The 20,065-nt window shown below is 39.9% G+C and overlaps 1 protein-coding gene across 4 annotated transcripts in view; it reads right to left on the bottom strand.

Moving 5' to 3' along the window:
• DMXL2 (Dmx like 2) overlaps nt 1-20,065 on the bottom strand; it is a 103,596-nt gene that overhangs the window by 64,631 nt on the left and 18,900 nt on the right. For all 4 annotated transcript variants that reach the window (XM_090029867.1, XM_090029870.1, XM_090029869.1 and 1 more), the window contains exons 5-12: nt 18,203-18,368; nt 14,544-14,610; nt 13,724-13,902; nt 12,365-12,551; nt 10,914-11,088; nt 8,922-9,149; nt 4,111-4,388; nt 3,217-3,913 (exon numbers count right to left, since the gene is read on the bottom strand). In XM_090029867.1, the coding sequence (XP_089885993.1) occupies nt 3,217-3,913; nt 4,111-4,388; nt 8,922-9,149; nt 10,914-11,088; nt 12,365-12,551; nt 13,724-13,902; nt 14,544-14,610; nt 18,203-18,368 (1,977 nt within the window). The remainder of the gene's footprint in view (nt 1-3,216; nt 3,914-4,110; nt 4,389-8,921; nt 9,150-10,913; nt 11,089-12,364; nt 12,552-13,723; nt 13,903-14,543; nt 14,611-18,202; nt 18,369-20,065) is intronic.

Below are 20,065 nucleotides of genomic sequence, written 5' to 3'. Positions count from 1 at the left end.
AAATCTAGCTCCTAGCCCCACACCTTCATCTTGCCCCACCGTGCCCTTTCCCGTACTGCCCAGTGCCTCAAAGAGCCCAGAGCCACACAGCCCTGCCTATCTTTGAGGTGAGGCTGACAGGACACAACAGCAGGTGGCTGCTTGCAGGGCATCAAGCTACACTACAGATCAGACACAAGGGGTGCAGACAGAAGTGCATCTTCCAGCTATAACTCAGAACGTTTTCTGCAAAGCAGTTTGAGTGATGCTATCCCAGACCAAACAGAAGTTCACTCTTGGTTCAAGTGGGGAGGAGAATCTAGCTGCGGGCTGGGAGCCTGCAGCCAGGTTCCCACAGCAATGTCCATGGCTCTCTGCCAGTGCTCCCTCCCTTCAGAATGGGATGGGGGAAAGGCAGAACGCAGGACTGAGTCATGGCTTGTTGGGGGCGGGGGTGGCTCCCTCAACCACTTGCAGCCCGGGAGGGAGGGAGGGGGCATGTGCCCCTGGTTATGCCCAGTGCCTGGTGGGCGGGCTGGCTGCAGTCGGGGCTATGCTGGGCTCTTCTCAGCGGGAGCTGGACTCAGGACAGGTGGCAGCTGGGCAGGGGGCTACAGAGGGAGTTGCAGCCACCCCAAATTTCACCTGGCACATGGGTGGATGTGGGGCTTTGAGCTGGGGCTGCACTGGGCATACAGTGGTAGCGCTAGGAGGGGGCTATGGGGAGGATACGGCACTATTTGGGGTGGCTGGAGCCCCCTTCAAAGCCCCCCTCCCAGCACCGCCACCTCCCATCCTGAGCCCAGCCACCACTGAGAGGAGCCCGGGACACCCATGGCTCCAACCTGCAGCTACAGTCCACCCACCTTGCCCCACGCAGATCTGAGGGCACACACTCACCCCATGTCCTCCCGGGGTACACACAGTGGTGGGAGCCACTCTCCCTGTGGACAAGCCATGGCTGTCCCACGCCTTGCCTTGCCCCACCCTGGCTGGGCAGCGCCTGCCCCTACCTCCTCCCTTCTTCCCTCCACGGGGCGGGGAGGCATTGATTGCCCCTCCACGCCCATTTTCCCCCCCCTTTCACCACAACAGACCATGCTGCTGGGCTGTGCTCCTCGCTGCCTATGTGCTGCGCTGTGGCTGTGCGCACGCATGGGCATTTATTGGCCAAATAATTGGCCACATTGAGCTGATTTCTGAGACCACCAATTTATATTGGTACCAATCTGATATTGGACTGAAGTATCAGTGCACCTCCACTTGAAACGTCTTCATCCGATACCTCATGCAATGAGGGGTTGGATTTTCACTTGTTTGGCGATTTTTTAAGATGTCTGCAGCTGTGCAGCAGTGTTTGGTCACAGCTATAACTGCTTTCTGTTGCCAGACTGGGTGAAAATTGTTGTTTCTGTCTGCACCCAAGGTGATATTGCTCTGCTCTGCCACTCAAATCAACATTTGCCTCATTCCAACAACAGGTCTTCAATCAAGTTTATGCTTCCTTAGTTGTTTTTTTTTTAATGGATAATCCCTCCTCCTCCCCACACCTTTTTTTTTTTAAAACAGACTTCAGACTTTATGAACCAGCATTTTGAACCTTTCTTGGTTTTTTTTTTTTTTTAACTCTTCATAAATTTACGGATGTTCGTCAACTCTGGTCCACGTCACATGCAGCGCACACTGGCCCCTGTCCTCGCCCTGCATGCTGCACACGGGTCCAATCTCAGGACGTGCATTGCATATAGAATGCAGGGCCAGCCCAGGATATGTGCTGCCTGTGATATACAGGGCTTGAAGACTAGCCCTAAGCTACTCATCCAGCCTACAGAATCAGATGAGTTTGATACGCCTGATCTATTGTAAAGAATGTGTTGAAAACTGAACTTTTTTTTTTTTTGGAGGGGAAGACAGAAACCTGTAACATAAAAATACTACAAAATAGTGAAGATTTTACTGGTATTTTCAGGTCATTTTTGTAGTCTTGAAAACTGAGAAGAGAGAGGAAGAGAGAATCTTAGACTCCAAAAGACCAAAAAGCACTTAAATAAGAGTACTCCTTTAAATTTTAGTGATGGCAGTATTACAATGCAGTGGCTGAATTTATCTTTAATTAACACCTTAGTTCAGCAATTAAAAGCTTACTTTGAAAATTGTTTTTAGAAGGTAGCACAGTATATTACTAAACTTGATTAATCGAATGCTTATCCTATTCTCTGCCTGCACAAAAATCTTGAGGCTTCAGCATTAAAAAGCCATGGGCTGCTTACAGACGTTAAACAAACAAACCCTCCTTCCCCCCAAAAAGAAATCAGCACATTAATTGGACCTGGTTCTGTAGAGTCTGTATAGCTTGGGCACTTCACTAGGGCTTTTTGGAGGGTATAGCTAAAGCTGATTCAATCAGCTATTAGATAAAAGTGCAAAAAGTGCCCCACTAAAGTGCCTGATCTATACAGATGTTGGGCTAGCCAGGTCCAACTAACACAATGCCTGTTCTGGGCATGTGTTGGGCTTGGCATTTTTGTTTTTTGTATAACACCTGTAAGCACACTATGTCTATTTATCAAAATCACACAGGTTTATGAGCAGGCTTCTGTAAAGGACAGGCCACCAGAAGGACTTCCATAATGCATGAGAGTTTCCAGATGGAAGAAACCAACATAGAAATGGAAGAGTGCAGCAGATTTAAGCCTCAGGTTTAAAATATTCTTTATAAATTAGGAAAATGATTAAGATATACTGGCTTTCTAGCATATATACTAAATCACTTTTGGAACTACGTTCTTATTGCATTGCTTATTATGTAAAAAATAAAAAAAGGTTAATCACTGAACAAACCAGATGCTAATTCTTTCATGAATTTATGCTACTCAAAGCAAGAGCTTGTGAAAATTATTTCACAGTAAAAGTAAATTTTCTTCAAAGGACAATGGGAGATATTGTATCAGCTGTAATAATAATGAAACTCCCCTACAATCATTCATAAAAACATTTAAATTTCCCATAATAAAAGTTATCTTCAATAGTTGCAATTCAAATTCAAACACATAGTTTTAATTAAGTGATATGTTAAAAAAAGAAAAAATGTATTAATAAAATACAAGGGAGTTTGTTTTGCCTAATGGTAAGGACAAACTGCAATAAATATATCCCAATGATTTCATTTAAATAGGTTATATTTGTAAGTCCAATATTAAGTGTTGCACGAAAAAAAAAAAAGACAGAAACACTCACCAAGACAATAGCTAGGAATAAGAGTTGGAAGCCAGGCCACATTAGAGAAGGCTGAGGTATGAAGTGAGTTAATTCGAGCCAATTCAGATACTCCTCCAGTGTACGACAAAGGTCCTATGGGGTCTACACGCCATAAAATCAGCTCACTATATATTGCATTTGGATCATGGAACGTACGTGTTGCTGCATTTCTAAGTTGCTGCCTAGAAGAACCTTTCAAATGCTTAACAGGATCCATTATTTTGCTAAATTTATCTGAGTCCCATGAATGGTCTAATTCAGGAGTTAAAAGTGCATTGTGATGAGAAGATGTTAGCAGCAGTGGTAAAACAGAATGGCAAGCCAGGTCATTGAGATGAAATCGGTGACCACAGTATCTAAATTTATGAGATACAGTAAGCACGGTGGTAAAAGCAGATTTGTCGGCAAAAGTAACTGCCCACTGGTTTAGGGATCCATCTATATGTTTGGAAACCATCATTACTATAGGAGAAATTATATTCACATTTGTGGGATCCTGAGCAGAACTTGGTTCATTAACTTCTAGAGTCTTATTTGGAATGCTCATTGTTTTCTGATGCACAGTATTATTGATATCTTTTGCAGTGGTAGGACAAGCATACATCATGATGTTTTTACTGAGGGAACTAGCATCTCCCGATGGAAATGCAACAGGAATCCGAGAAGAAAATGAAACCTAAAATAGGGTATAAAACAGTGAAAAGATTAATTAAAATCTAGCTTATATGAAACACAAACCTATCATAAATTATAATACATTTTTGCTGAGAAAGTATTACTAAATTCAGATAAATACATGTTTAATAGCAAATATACAATGAATATCTGTTCAGATGAGACAAAAAAAATATGAAGCTTTCCACAACACTGTACCTGAACTTGTCTGAAAATGCCTGGATTGTATTCATCCAAATATTTCACATGCCACACTAAAAAGGTACCATCAATAGGGTGGATAGTAAAAAGCATATCTGGATTCCTGTTCCACTCAGTAAGAAGCATTTCAATTTTCCGATCTAACAGAACTGTTGGAAGCGGCATTCGTGGGCCGGCTAAAGAAGAGGTTTTGGGGCTCCCCTCTCTTTCTCCTTCTTCATGTTCTGAAGAGCCTGTACCAGTACCTGTCTCTGATTCTCTATCTATAGACATTTCTAAAACAGACAAGAAATACATAAACCATGTTATACTGCAGCAAACATGACTTCTGTCACAGTTTGTATTCAAAATAACAGATGATGACAAGGCCTTGCATACATTAAAAGTAGGAAAGGCTGTTGGTTGTACCCATGGTGGTCTCAAGACATAGGCAGACATGGTTCTTTGGGTAGATGTGGTATCCTTTTTTAGACCACCTAAACAGTTGGAAAAATTGTTCTTTGCAAGCTTTTGGGCACAAACTAGGGTGGCCTTCATAGAGGACAGTTTGGTTGTCCTCTCTCCTCTATTCATACAAAAACTTCAAGAGAAAAATAGAGGACATAAAGGCATCAGGTTTCGTGTCAAAAGAGGACAGAGTAGCAGAAAACTGGAATGTCCTCTATGATGGCCACCCTAGCACAAACACCCTTCTTCAGGCATACGGAGAGCCTGTTGGTGTTTGTGTGCTCTCCTGGGTAGAATGGAAGCCGATATGCAAAATGTGGGTCTATGATCCAAGAATGACAATGTTTCTGTTGCAGGGCATAGTTATTGTGGGAATGCTGGAGATGTGTTGGCAGGTTTTACATTGACTGTACTTTTGAAAGAGCCACCTGGATACCACATGAAGAATTGCTGCAGTACAAAAAGAAAATCCCCACGAATTGCACACGATTGGTTAAGACATACCAACCATCCTTCCCTGGAACCTATAAGAAAAATCCTCAAACAATTGTAGCCCAAACTAGAGGAAGACCCAATTCTCAAAGAGATCTTCCCGGAACCACCATCCTTGCCTTTAAACAAGCACCACACCATGACCAACCTCATAACCAGAAGCATGCTTCCTATGGTCCACAGCATACTGAATGGATCCAGACCATGCCGGGACAAAAGATGTAAAACCTGCCAACCTATCTCTAATACTGCCGCAGCAACAACACTCAACAACAGATCCATCACCATTCCTGGATCTTACATCTGCACCTCTAGAAATGTAATATATCACATCCAGTGCACTAAATGCCCTGATGGAAAATATGTAGGAGAAACAAAACAACTGCATACCAGAATGAATGCACACTGAAAATCTATCAAAGACAAAAATACCCAACTACCTATCCCATGACCTGTCCTACCTTGCACACTTCTCCCAAGACAACCACTCTCTCTCCAATCTCTCAGTTCTAATCCTCAAAGGATATTTAAAAAATACCTTTCATAGACAAGCCTATGAACTTCACTTCGTAAGACTACTGAATACAAAAAACCATGGACTAAACATAGACACTTACATTATAGCCTGCTTGCCATCTGATAACCCCAGGTAACCTGTCTGCATTTTACCAGCTATATTCTATCACCAGTTCTACATTCCTCCTGCCCCCCACCTCTCACCTATTGTCTCTCGTTCTCTCAGATCCTCACTGCCAGGCATCTGCATTTTCACAGACCTGCATTCTGCATATTGGCTTCCATTCTACCCAGGAGAACACACAAACACCAACAGAATTTCTCTATGCCTGAAAAAGGGTGTTTGTGCTTGAAAGCTTGGAAAAAATTTTTTTTCCAACTATTTAGTTGATCTGATAAAAGATCTACCCAAAGAACTATGTCTGCCTTAAAAGCAGGAACAATCTTTTGTTCTGTGCCTGTTACAGTGCCTACCACACACAATAAGGTGCTGGTTCTTGACTGGAACTACCAGGCACTAAAGCAACATATAATATTAATTGTACTATACAAAATCTATGCATTTAAGAAAGTAAATAAATCCTCTCTGACAAGATACAGAGATTACTCTGATCAACTATACCAACATTTCTTTTTTATTCCGACACTACAAGCTTGATCCTAGTCCTAAAATTATTATAGTTGTTTAAGGCAAAGTGACTATGATAAAATGTGCAGTATTTTATGAGTGATAAGAAAAACAACGTGTGTGTACAGTGTAGGAATTGCATTGCCCTTAAGTATTACACTGATGCCCTTGCTCAGAAAAATCTGCTTGTTGTCAGCAGTTTGTTGCCACTAAACAAACTTACCTGACTCTGAAACAAATGTTTCTTGTTTTAGAATTTGTCATTTTTCCCCATTAGTTTCATCTATAGCATAAAAAAAAAAACCTTAAAAAGTAGATAGAAGTAAATAGCATACTCCAGCCTACCAAGCCTTTGGACTGAGCTGCATTAATTAGGCCTGCTGTTGCTAAAGGGTGGCTAACCCCTTGTTCTACATTATGGTGCTTCCTAACCTTTCAGAATATCTGTAAAGTACTGCAGTACACTCTGACTCACATTTCTTAAGTCTAAGTGAAGAACTACTACAGTGCTGAATTTATTGCTGTTGAGCAGCACTAAAAAGTCTGTTGGTTCAATGTTGCCTAAAACATAATGCCTGGCCTGAAACCATGCCTGGCTTAACACAGTCTCCAAAAAAAAAATCACACAATCTCAGCTATATTTGGGTGTTGGTTGTAGCTGTGTTGGTCTAGAAATGTAGGCAGACAAGGTTCTTTGGGTAGATCTGATATATTTTATTAGACCAACCAACTATACTAGGGCACTTTGCTATATACAACCCCCGGCCCTTCCCCACATATTGTTTCAGGCTGTCTTCATACTGAGGCAACTTATCAGTAACTCTGGCTTTGCATTTCAGAGATTAGCAAGACATAGTTAGTTTGCAGGTGGAAGGCTGGGCAGGATGGCACATTAAAAGACTAACTTGTTCAGAAATTTCAAGGATTGTTTTCAGCCACAGTGAGTAGTTAGATTTTTGGAACAACTCAACACCATGGACATTTCAGCAAACAACTGGCTGACATTTGTGGCTTTATTGCTTGAAAGTCAGTGAATGGCAATGCAGAAGTTTACTGGCATGCTCCCATTACGTCATGCACTGATGGACACAGAAGAGAAAAAAGCAGAAGAGAAGGAGGAAGAGTGTAAAGTTTTAATATTTTTAATGAAAGATGAAAAGCTAGCTGGGTCCATCACAACAGGTGGGGGTTGTAGCCACAATCTGAAGGAAACCAGTTCAGACACTGATTGCCATCTCAGCCTCTTTCATTTTGTTTTCTTGATATTTGAAATGTGGCTCCCTTAAATCTAGCAGAGGTACTGACCCAAAATGATTAACCTTTTCTTACTGTCTGTAATGCCACTTTCCATGAAAGGGAAGAAAGCCAACTTTTGTTAATAACATTAGGTAGATTATTTAATTTAGATGGGCAGATTCTTCCAAAAGAGCACAGTTTAAATGTATATAATTTCCCCAAGGAGGCTCCAAAAAGAATGCAAAAGACAGAATAAGCAACTACAAATAAGTAAACAGACATGCAATAGTCTTTGGTCTTCCCTAATGTAAAATATAGGTTTTCAGTTTATAGACCAACCTTTCCCTCAGACCACCATTCTCTTGTATATCACATCTTCTACAGAGGGAGCATTAGATACATTCAGTGTATTAGCTTGTTGTGCAGAATAGTGGTTGCAGGCTCCAGCATATAAAATCTCAAGTATAAATGTATATATTATATGTAAATAACGTTACATATTAGGGGTGCACTGTAAAGATTTTTTGGCTGATACTGATGGCTGATTATTAACCAGCCATATCGGACAATACCAATCCGATAGCCGATATGCAGCCCAGCAGCTCAGAAAGCTGCTGGTAAGTCTGTGGGGGCATGGAGGGAAGGGGCGTGGCCCCCAGATCAAGGCCCCCACAGTGAGGGAGGGGCTGGGGCAGGTGCTGCCCAGCTGTGGTGGGGCAGAGTGCCCCCTGGAGGAGTCACAGGGGGTCACATGCACCCCAGATTTGTGTGTGGGGAGAAAGCGGGTTGCCCACTGTGAGCTTGGGGGCCAGGGACTGTGTTGGCCTCTTCCTGGCAGGGAGCTGGGCTGTGGTTGTACTTGGGGCAGGCTGGGGCACCGGTGGAGTCGGTGGTGGTGCTAGGAGGGGGCTCCTTCCTCCCCGTATCACCATCACCCTCCCTGCCCCACCGTGAGCGCGGGCCCACCACCAGAAAAAGGCCGGCTCTGAGCCGACAGCAGGCAGCCTGCCCTTACCCTGCACACAAATCCTGGGGGGCACCTGCCCTCAATACCTCCACCAGGGGTATGCACAGCAGTGGGAGCTGCCACCCCTCCCTCCAACCAGCCCTGGCTGAGCAGCCTGTGGTTTTGCCCTGTGCCCTACTCCACCTCAGCTATGTAGTACCTGCCCCAGCCCCAGCCCCTTCTTCACCATGGGGGCCCCAATCACTCCCCTCATGCTTCTGTCATCCCCCCCATCCCTGTTCACCTCCCCAGACTTACTGGCTGGACGCTGCTCCCCAACCTGCTGGGCTGTATTCCTGGCTGTGTGCATGCTGTGGCTGTGCACATTCACACGACATTTATCAGTGACATTATCAGCCAAATTGGCCAAAAAAAGCTAATTGCCAATAATGTCAATTTTCCTTTTATCAGTGCACCTCTATTACACATATATTATTTGCATAATTCAAAGGAAGACATGGAAAAAAAAACCTGATTACCAACCATGATCTAGTTTCATATGTAAACCTCTCTCTTTTTCTTCCATTTCCTCTTCCTCTTCATCATCAATATCTTCTTCCAGTTGTTGTTCAGAAAGTTTTCTTAGATGTTGCATAAATACTTCAATTGAAGATGTGAAGTGGAATTCTTTATTATTCAGCCAATGAACCACAAAGCCTCCATTTCCTTCATCTAAATTAAAAGCTGTTCCAGCCAAGACTGATGGAATATCTATAGAAAGAAAATCTAACATTTAATTTAAATCCAGCTAACACACAAAACAACACACTAAACCCAAATTTAAATTAGCCACATAACACATGGCCTTAATTATTTATCCTTGTGACCAAGAACAGACCACATACATATACGCACATGCAAAATATTATTATACACATACAAAACATGACAATTTATGAGACACTAATGGAAATGGGTTCTTTTATGATGAAGCTGGAAATTCAACTTAATTTCACAAACAATAATCCTTAGTCCATAAGGATTACATTTTTAAAGGAAAATAACGTAAGTAATCAGTTATATAATTCAAAACATGCACAGTAAATCTTAGGCTGCCCACATAAAATTCTTATCATGTCTCTCACAGTAGCAGGTACTAATCATTACATAACTCTTAATTGATTGTTTTATTTTTCAAAGCATTTCTGTTCAAGTTCATATATAAATATTTATTTTAAGGGACACAAATATTCAGTTCATATACTTATCAACTGACTTCTTCAGTAACATATATGCAGTGGCTGTTGAAGCTTTCAGGGTAGTGATATAGATGCAGTTCAATTTTAAAAAGCTTATTTTACCATCAGTAGATAAATGTATACATACATATATACATACACACACATATATGTGCACATATGCATACACATATATTAACTTACACTTGACAATTGGTATGCTTCTTTAATTTATAATATATAATTTTGTCCCAAAATAATTTTGTTTTAGGTTTCTATTTTGTTAGTGTGGAACAAAGATTTTTGGGAGAGAATTAAGGATGGCTTAAATAACAAAGTATACTTTTTTTAACTCTTGGCAAGAATAACACAGGCATTTGATAAACTATTTATGTCACTACTTTAGGCACTTGAGTTTTGTAAATCTGATACACAATGATATAACCCTACAATTCTCTTACTTAACAAATCTTGCTGGAAGCATTAGGAGATTCAGAGTGTTGGGTTTTTTTTTTTTTAACTTTTTAAGATATTTTTCAATCTATGCCACCCAAAATGCAGGTATTCCATATATAGGATAATTAGTCTTTGCACCTTACAAACACAGCACAATAAGTGCTACAAGTCACAGCAAATAAAAATTTCAAACTTAAAGACCAGAACTAGTACAACTCTTTTCCATATCTAATGCCAATAACTCTCTAGACCACAATGCCACGCAAGCAAATGATTAAGCTTTGTGCAGATTCCCTGAAAGATATCTACCATCATGATATCTAAATGGGGCTATTAAATGCCCCTCACAATATCAAAGGGAATCAGAAAAGAAAGAAAGAAAGGAATATAAAAGCAGAACATATTTGAATTTTAGCTTGCAGAATTTTTGTTTACTTTTATCTACAAATATTACCTGAAGGTGTTTTTCATTTTTAAAAAAAAAAAAAAAGGTGGCATTGTTGAGAAGGGATGTTGGGACAGGATCTGTTTATTTTGGGGAATTTAGCATAGTCTTTTCCAGGCTCAAGACTCCACTTCTAGTCAACCTGCACCCCAACTTCTGTCTTAAGCCCAACTTTTTTACTGAATTTCTGTGGAACTAAAAACCTCAGATCAGGGTTCCGATCCCAAGTTTGGGAACCGCTGCTCTATGGTAACTAAGGACTTGTGAAATAACATCAGCATAACAATGCACAGATTCAAGTAAACAAAGGAAATGAGCACTCCACATAACCCATTTCACTGGTATTTCTATTTTAGACAATACACAAATATTTTAAAGAACTAGGTTGCATTTCACCTGTGTTAGGGTTGATGCTTGTTGCTATATGAAAGTGACAGAGTGCATTAGCATGATGTGAAATGTGACGCTGAACTTCATGTGTGCCTTGCTGATCAGGTAATAATTCTGTGTGGGTAACAAGGACTGAAGACCTTCTTTGTCCCTTTCTCATGTTTTTCAAGTGGTGAATTGTCTAAAGTAGTTAAGAGACAGAAGAAATATTATTTTTTTTAAATCTAAAACTGAGAAATCCAAAAATGAAATGATGTATCATTAAGTGGATTCATGAGAATATATCTTTGTAAAGCCTAAAGCTTTAACAGTATCCTTTAACATAAAGGCATGAAGACTTTGACTGAAGGTTGTTTGAGTTTCTTAAGACTTGCATACATCTTTTTCCCTGATCAAAGCCAAGTTCAAAGATTTCAAATTTCTGCTCTTACCAAAACCAATTATTTTAAGCAATAGCATTTGCACAAAGGCACAGCTGCACAGCATTTGCCCACTCACACAGTAAACACGGCTTATTCTGAAAGCGGTTGTCTACCACAGCTATTAGTCTGATACAGTACAGAGCCAAAGACTTTCCAGAGGCAAGATTTTTAAATATAGTTTGGGATTATATTTTTGTTTTTACTATTGGATATAATGTTACACCTTGATTCTTTAACTTTCAGAACAGTTACACAATATAAATCATGACACCACGGGCTCCTGTACTAAGGACCTGGTATGCCGCAGTGTATGCCGGTTGCTGGTGTGATATAGAAGAAAGGATATGTTCTGATTTTCATGGATTAGAATGAGTTTTAGAGTTTGGTCTAGTCTTTTCTGTGACCTAATTTGAAGCAGTTATCGTTAAAACTAACAAAATCTACAATGCCAACTTTGCAAAGGCATTTTTCATATCAGATCATTAAGAGAAAAGAAGAAAACATTTTTATTGATGACATACATTTTATTTGGAGAGAGTTGGGGGAAACAAACAAAACTTGAAACAAAATTAGCAGGATTTTTTAAAAAGAATTCACCTATATACTAACATGTTTTCTTAACTGAGTCAAGAAAAATGTTTAACTTCTTGGTTCTTGTGGTAGTTCTGTAAGTATGGATTCTAATTCTCCAACCAGAATGAAACCACCACTTATTGATCAGTATTTAACAATGCCTCCTCCTCCTCCTATGATTCTACTTAGCTAATCAACAAGTAGATTCTGTATTTTGTGCACAGAACACCCAAGACAGACAAGGTTGGCAAATTAAGATCTCTCTCTTACTTCTGAGATGGATATACTGTAAATGTCAAAAGAGGATGAAATAATTTAGACAGCTATCATCTGACCTGACTACGCTTGTAGAAAGTAAACAGCATGTGGTTTTGGGTTCTAAATCATATAAGACTTTACACACCGTAAACTTCAAAATGATTACAGTTTAAAACAATTGTTAAAGCAAGTATTTAATGATACCTCTAGAGCATGCTGAATCCTGTCTTTTTGCCTTCCAGATTGAGAAAGGCTGCTGCTGCTGATGCTAGAAGTGGTAGTTTCACAGATCTGCTCACCCAGAAGACTATCTTCTGGCAACAAAGTCTCTGCCCAGAGCCGACATATGCCATCATGGCATGAAGTAAGTAACACATTACAGACAGACCCCCTGAAGACACACACAGCAGGATTATCTCACATAACCAACTGAAGTGCAATTACACAACAGAATTATGAAAACATACAAATATTAGGTAGTTTATGTTTGCTTCATGCAGGGTTTTGGAACAGCAGAAACATTTTTAACTTGGTAACTAATGCTAAACTACAGATTACCAACAAAAACACACTGACAGCAATATGAATAAATTAAATAATTATCATATTGTAGCAAAAATCTATTTATAATTATCTGTTTTTCTGACTGGGTCAAGTATGACCATGTATACTGCATTATTCAAGAAGTGAAAACGAATTTTTAACCTACTAATCCTACGATTTCTGCCCAGCTTAAAAAGTAACATTTTAAAGAGAATAGTTTTATAACCATTTATAAAACTATTTAAAATATTATTTTTTAAACTAGTAACAATTTAAACAAAGGTTTCAACTGGACCTTCTGACAGTAAATATGCATGAGTAATGAACAGTGTATAACCTCATCCATATTTTTAAAGTAGTTACTGTGCTCTTTTTGCAATAGCTGATGAGAATAACAATAGCCACAATAAAAAACAAAGCAGAAGATTTTTAATTGTAGCCGCTGTAAGACAAACTAAGCACCTATATTCCCCAGTGAACCATATGTGGGTGCAACAGTAATAATAAAAATTAATTATTTGGCACTATAGACCACAAAGGCCCTTGGCTGCCTCCACTATCTTCATTCATTCCCATATGTTGTTTGCCTTCATCCACATTTTAATTTCAGCAGGTTTCACACTACATCATGTAGCCATCTTTTCCTTAGCTGTCCAGGCAGCCTTCTCCCCTCTTGTACCCCGAAGAGCGCTTTCTTTGGTGTCTGGATCACTTCCATTCTTTCACCCATGACCCAGCCACTGCAGTCTGTAGTATAGTATAGTATAGTATAGTATAGTATAGTATAGTATAGTATAGTAGGGTGTGTGTGTGGTCTGCATATAATCACTGTACTGTATTGTATGTGGCTGCAATGCTAACTTAAAATTTAGAGCCCTGAAAGGAAAAGAACCCCAAAAAGTTTATGGGCACTGCTGCAAACCCTCCCTTCTGAAGGAATCTTGTGTTTTCATTAAGACCCTAATTCTGAATACCTCTTTTTTTAATTTTAGCCAAAGTGTCTTATGGGAACTTTCTAACCTGGGCATATACTTGCTAGTGTTACGCCATGAAAATCCTGTCACAGCTCGAGGATGTGCCAAATAAACAAATGAAAAGTGGACAAGTGCTGAACTTTTTTTCTTTTCTTCTCTTTCTTGTGCTAGAAGAGATGACTTCCAACCAGTCATGGGATACCAAACCTTTAAGAGACAATCATCCTGGGCAAAAAAAACAAGTATAAGTAAGATTAACAGGTATAATTTAAATGTTGATGAAATAAGTTTGACAGTGTACATCCACTGACATGTTTTGTTAAAACCCATCTGAAATGTTAATATAGCAACACCACCATTTCTGATAGGTCATTTAATACCATTTATAGTCTAATGTGCTTGGTAAATTAAAGAATTTTTAGTAACCTACTCAATATACAGTTACAAACTACCAAATGTTATGCAACATAATAGGACTGTATGAGGGACAGTAAATAATAAAACAGTACACAAAAAATGATTCATAATTTAGTTGTGATCATCCATTTGAATGTACACAGGGCACTCGTCTGGCACTTTTTACTTTCATTCTTTAAAACTGAAGTGAAAAAATTTGCTTACTTATGTGGATCTCATTGATGCTATGTAAGTTTTAAAATAATCGATAAGAACCTCTTTTTCCTAAAGTCAAGTAAAAAATCTCTTATAAAATCATTAAACTACAACAGTTAGGAATTAAATAAGCTTGCTTAACTAAAAATGCAGCTCTGTATACAGTCCAGGATTTCTGTGTTTTTTTTTAAATCAATCATGTGATGATCACATGGGGCTTCAGTGCTCATCTGATTATTCTTCTTTCTCCTTACCTTTCCAGCTGTTGCAAAGTATTCTCCATCAGGGGACCATGCCATGAGATGTACAGATACTGCTGTCCTAGAGAACAGACTTGGTTAAGTCTTAAATACTGTCTTGAATACTTTGAATACTGTTGTATGTATTTTGCAATGTTTCAAATATGCATATAATGTTTAAATACAACATACTGATATATTATATTCTGTAAGTAGAAGCACTGAGATAAATCATCTATGGTACATTTAAGATTTTCTCACACACTTGTCAAGAACTAGCAAGCTCAGATCAGAGCTACTGGCATCACATGAGCCCATACCATCTTCTTATGCTTTTTTCCTCTGGTATTGCAAGAGTGATATTGTAGCTGTGATGGTCCAGAAATTGTGTAAGGGGCAAGGATTTCTTAGGCTGATATCTTTTATTGAATCAACTATGTAGATGGAATAAAGTTAGTAAAGCTTTCAAATTCAAGACATTCAACCTGAGAAATCCTTGTCCTTCACATTTTTTTTTCATAAGACAGATGTATGAATGAAAATAGGGGAAGACACATAAGAATCTATTAACCTAAATACAAAAGAAAAGATTTTGTTCTTCATTTGGTACTCTGTTCATGAACAAAGTTTGGAGCACTTGTGATTGCTTGAAAAGCAAAGGCTCACACATCTAATAATGAAAGAGCTCAACTCAGCATTCTGGAGGCACCAGCTGGGCTAGCTCTGAAACTTGTAGTTTAAGGCAGGAGTTGTCAACTGGGGGTACCCATAGCCTCAGGGGTACTTGGGAAGGCCCTAGGGGGTATGCGCAGATGGGCAAGAACAGGTTGCTACCACCCACCACCCTGCGCTGCCACCTCCCAGAAGCAGGGCTGGGGGGAGAGGGGGGGGGGTGAGGCAGCGGCGCCCCTCTGCAGGCCGCATAGGTGCAGCCCAGCCAGCCAGCCATGGTGCGGTGGGGAGGAGGGGAAGCTTGCATGCTGCAGCTGCTGCAGCCACCCACCACCCTGCACTGCCGCCGTTGTGCATCTGGCCACATGCCACCCTCCTATACCCCCAGTCCACTCCACATCTGACTGCCAGGGGTAAACTTATTTTAAAAGGTTGAAAACCCCTGGGTTAAGGTATTCACTTAGAAAGTATCCTTTTCTGTCAAGCTAAGAACCAAGAGACATACTGCTTTGCTTGCACACTTCTCCAGACAGAACACTTTCCATCTCAGGTTTGCAAGGAAAAAGGTTTTGTTAGTTTCACACTGTTATGGGCTGAGTTGCTGAAAGGACAAGGTTTTGTTCTTATTTGAGCTAGTACAGGCTGCTATTCAGTTCTCAGTAATCTGAACCATTTCTAATACTGTGATGACAGGAAAGTTTAAATGGCAGTTTTATGGACCCAAAATACAAGTTAATTGATGCAAAGACTGACTTCCTTAAGCTTTGAATCCGATACTGAAGTGACTCTGATCTAAAACTGAAAGCTTCTATCATAAGTCAGAGGGATGTAGGTTGTAGCTGTGTTGGTCTAGGACATAACCCAACCAAACAAGGTTCTTTGGGTAAATCTGACCAATTTGAGTTGGTCTAATAACAGATACCACATTTAGCTAAAGAACCTTGTCTATTATAAGTTAGAGGCACTTGAGTAAACAGTGAACATCTGAGAATGCTCCCTTCTCATCAGCACAGAGGCAGAAAAGGATCTTGGGAGTCATTACTGACTTCAAGATGAACATGGGCCGACACTGTGGGGACGCAGTCAGAAAGGCCAACCGTACCTTGTCATGCATCCACAGATGCATCACGAGCAGGTCCAAGGAAGTGATACTTCCACGCTATGTGACATTGGTCAGGTCGCAGCTGGAGTACTGCGTCCAGTTCTGGGCGCTGCACTTCAGGAGGGATGTGGACAGCATGGAGAGGGTCCAGAGGAGGGCCATCCGCATGATCAAGGGGCAGCAGGGCAGGCTCTACAAGGAGAAGCTACGAGACCTGAACCTGTTCAGCCTCCACAAGAGGAGGCTGAGGGGGGATCTGGTGGCCATCTATAAACTGGCCAAGGGGGACCAACAGGCAATAGGAGAGTCCCTGTTCCCCCAAGCACTACTGGGAGTAACGAGGAATAACGGCCATAAGTTGACGGACAGTAGATTCAGGCTAGATATCAGGAAGCACTACTTCGCTGTCAGGGCGGCTAGGATCTGGAACCAACTTCCAAGGGAAGTGGTGCTCACTCCTACTCTGGGGGTCTTTAAAAGGAAGCTAGATAGACACCTTGCTGGGGTTGTTTGACCCCAGCAATCTTTCCTGCCCATGGCAGGGGGTCGGACTTGATGATCTGCTCAGGTCCCTTCTGACCCTACCAACTATGAAACTATTTGACAGGTAATGTAAGCCAAGAACATGCAAATTTGAGTGATACAATGTGCTCAACTAGGACCAAGGGAGTTTTCATCCAAGGCTGTGGTAAGCAACGCCAGAACAACGGTGTGGAGAGGAATACAAAGAGAAAATATGAAGGTGTCACTATTTGTTTGAAAAAGGAAAAATGTCTCAACCTTATTCAAATACACAGTTCTGTCAGTTAACATTTTCTTAAAAACCATCATCTCTTTTCAGTTATGAAGAGCTTAGGGCCCATGCAGCAACACTACTTGTCTGATTACAACAAATAAAATATAGAATAGGAAAAATTACCAGACTATAATGCTGTATTTCTTCAGCATAGTGAAACATTGATGGTAGCTGTTTTTCCTAATTATGTTAAATAATTTAACTCGTTGATATTTGATATTTTTATAGAATTAGGTATCCAAAATCAATTTCATTATATAAGAATTATACAGAGCTCCCTTTTAATCAAAGTCCCTTCACAATAAACCACAATACTGGAATACACAATGCCATGGTTTATTATGTTCTCTTTTCTCTTCTTTTGTCTCCATTCTTTAGTCTTCCTTGTTCTATTTTTAGATTTTCTTTTGCTTTCAAATCTTGCCCTTTCCCCCTTTCTTTTTCTACCACTACGTTTGGAAAACATTCTTCTTCTTTATCTTATTTATTACAATAGTACCTAGAGACCAGCTGAACATGGGGCTTCATTGAGCTAGCTAAGCGCTGTATGTACAAAGAATAAGGGAGAATAGGCTGCTGTACCATTGGTGGGTCTATGGAGTGGGGGGGCATGCTCTAAAATCCTCATCAGTGCTGCACAAGCTAACAAAACTTGTGCTTACAGGTTGCTTCCTTCGTACTTTATGTATACAAATTAGCTATTAATATATCCATCTGTAATAAGGAACAAAATAGAAGTAGGGGGAGGAGAAGGGTTTCAGGAAGATGCCCTCTGCTTTACAACAGCTTTTTCAGTGAGAAACAAAACACCACTACACCTCTGGCCATCTCTTTGCCTGTTGGTATACAGTACTTTCATCTCTAGCTTTCCTCATTCACACGAGACACATTGTTAGCATTGGAATGCGTGCAAACATCTGTTAGTATATTCTGTAATGGCAGATTAGCAGAGGGAATGGGAGGCTTTTTAAAACCTGTAATGGATTTCACTCAAAGGATGCTTTTTATGAAGTTGTCATTTTAAAGTACTTTTAAAGGTATACATATAAAATATGCAGTCTTTTTCATCTTATTCAAAAAATCTTATATGAGAAACTAGCTTACTTGCACTGCCAAATACATTTCCAGTCATTTAGGACAGGGAGAACTTTATCTTCTTTGATCCGACTGTCAGGAACATCATCTTCTTCCTCCTCCTCCTCCTCTAGGATGTCACTGGATGGAGGGGCCCACAACTGCAAATACTCAGTTGCTGTCAGGAGCCTGTTGCCTGCAAGTAAGTAATATCAAAGCTGTAGAAAAGAACAAGGAATTCCAGGTTGCATTTATAGTGGAAGATTCTGTTTGGTATACTTGTAAGGGCTGCTGGTAAAGCCTGGGAATACAATTTTACAAAGTTCATTTTGATTGCAGTAGGCTATTCAGACATGATGACCCAGCTGATTTTATCAAAATATATTATGAACGTGAAACTTTAAAGAAAGTTATTGTTTTTTTGCTATTGGGATTGTAATAATATGAAAAGAATTAATATTGTGTGAAGACAGGCTATCTGAATTGAAAATACAAATCTTTGTTGGTCGTGAAACTCTTGGTGTACATGTCCAAAAGTCACAGTTACCAATTAATATGGAATTTTATTTGCAAGCCTTTGGTAAACATTTTTATAACAAATAATAGCAGTTTCTTCCATTAAATAAAGCTCCACAGTATATAGAGCTTATGACCATTTGTCCTTTCAGAATCAGGATTTATTTCTCTGCTTTTTCAGTAAGGCAAAGCACTTCTTGAGACTATTTAATTTAAAATGTACATCTTTTAAAATGTCTGTGGTAAGGCTTTCATATTCAGTGCATCATTAAAAAATATTTGAAAGTTATGGTGAATCTTTTCTGCCAAAAACTCCAATGATTCCACCAGAAGTATGGATGAAAGCACATGGAATTTCAAGGCTATTGCAACTCGATCAAACACTGTGATATAAATCTCTCTGTGTTAAAAAGATTCGATGTATAAATGATAAAAATAAAAAGGGGGATTCAACAGATATTTGGTGTTAGTGTTCTTTTCATCTCAAATGAAAAGAGATCTTGGATTTTTCCAGAAGGATGTTAGAAAATCAACATTTTTCTTTAGAACTTATAACAGAAAAAGGAACTTTCCCCTTGCTTGAAAATGGTTCTCTCTCAGGAAAGGAAAAAAAAATTACAACACAAGTAAGTTACACCAGGAGAGTGACTTCCCAGGAATGAACACATTAACAGGATATCAAAAAACCAACCATCTAAAGCCACAACTAGGTATAAAGATTATTGGAGACACTCTCACAGAAGACTCTTTTACAGGCAGGGAAAGCACTCTTTTTATGCAGTGATTAATTCCTGTACTCTGTTCCAAAAACTTGTATACAGCAGTGAAAGCCAAACTGCGTAGGAGAAAAACAGATCTCTTGATATTTTTAAAACAAATTAGATTACTTAATTAAAGCCTTTAGAAAATAGCAGATGAAAGTTGGAATAGCAAAGGGACTAATATCTGCTAATTTTTTTAGGTATTCTTTGGCCCCCCAGCACACATTCATTTAAAGGGCAATGGGAACTGATCTCTGGTCACAAAATCACAGTTCCTGCCATGCATGCGAGACATGATTTTGGGATCAGGGATCAAATCCAAATAATTTGTTTCTGTGTCTCAGTGCAGGGGGAGCCTGGGATAATGATCTTTTAACTTGTTGCTGCAAGTCCAGGATGAGTCTGAGACTCCGGTGATGAGTCTGAGACTCCAGTGTGGTTCCTGGCTGAAGCCAGAAATCAGCTGATGGTTGGCCCCAGCTCCAACCTGCTACACGCTCAATTTAAGGAGCTATATAAACCAGCCATTTTTATGGCTGGTTTGCCACTTTATGGCGCCTTAAATTAAATGCACATATAGCACCCTTGCTATTTTTGCCGCAATTAACATGTTAAT

Source organism: Crocodylus siamensis, chromosome 15 (assembly GCF_052110815.1).
Source record: "Crocodylus siamensis isolate JL-2025a chromosome 15, ASM5211081v1, whole genome shotgun sequence".
Classification (NCBI taxonomy): Eukaryota; Metazoa; Chordata; order Crocodylia; family Crocodylidae; genus Crocodylus; species Crocodylus siamensis.
Note: the sequence above shows the minus strand (reverse complement) of the source record. Positions and strands in the feature narration are given on the sequence as shown.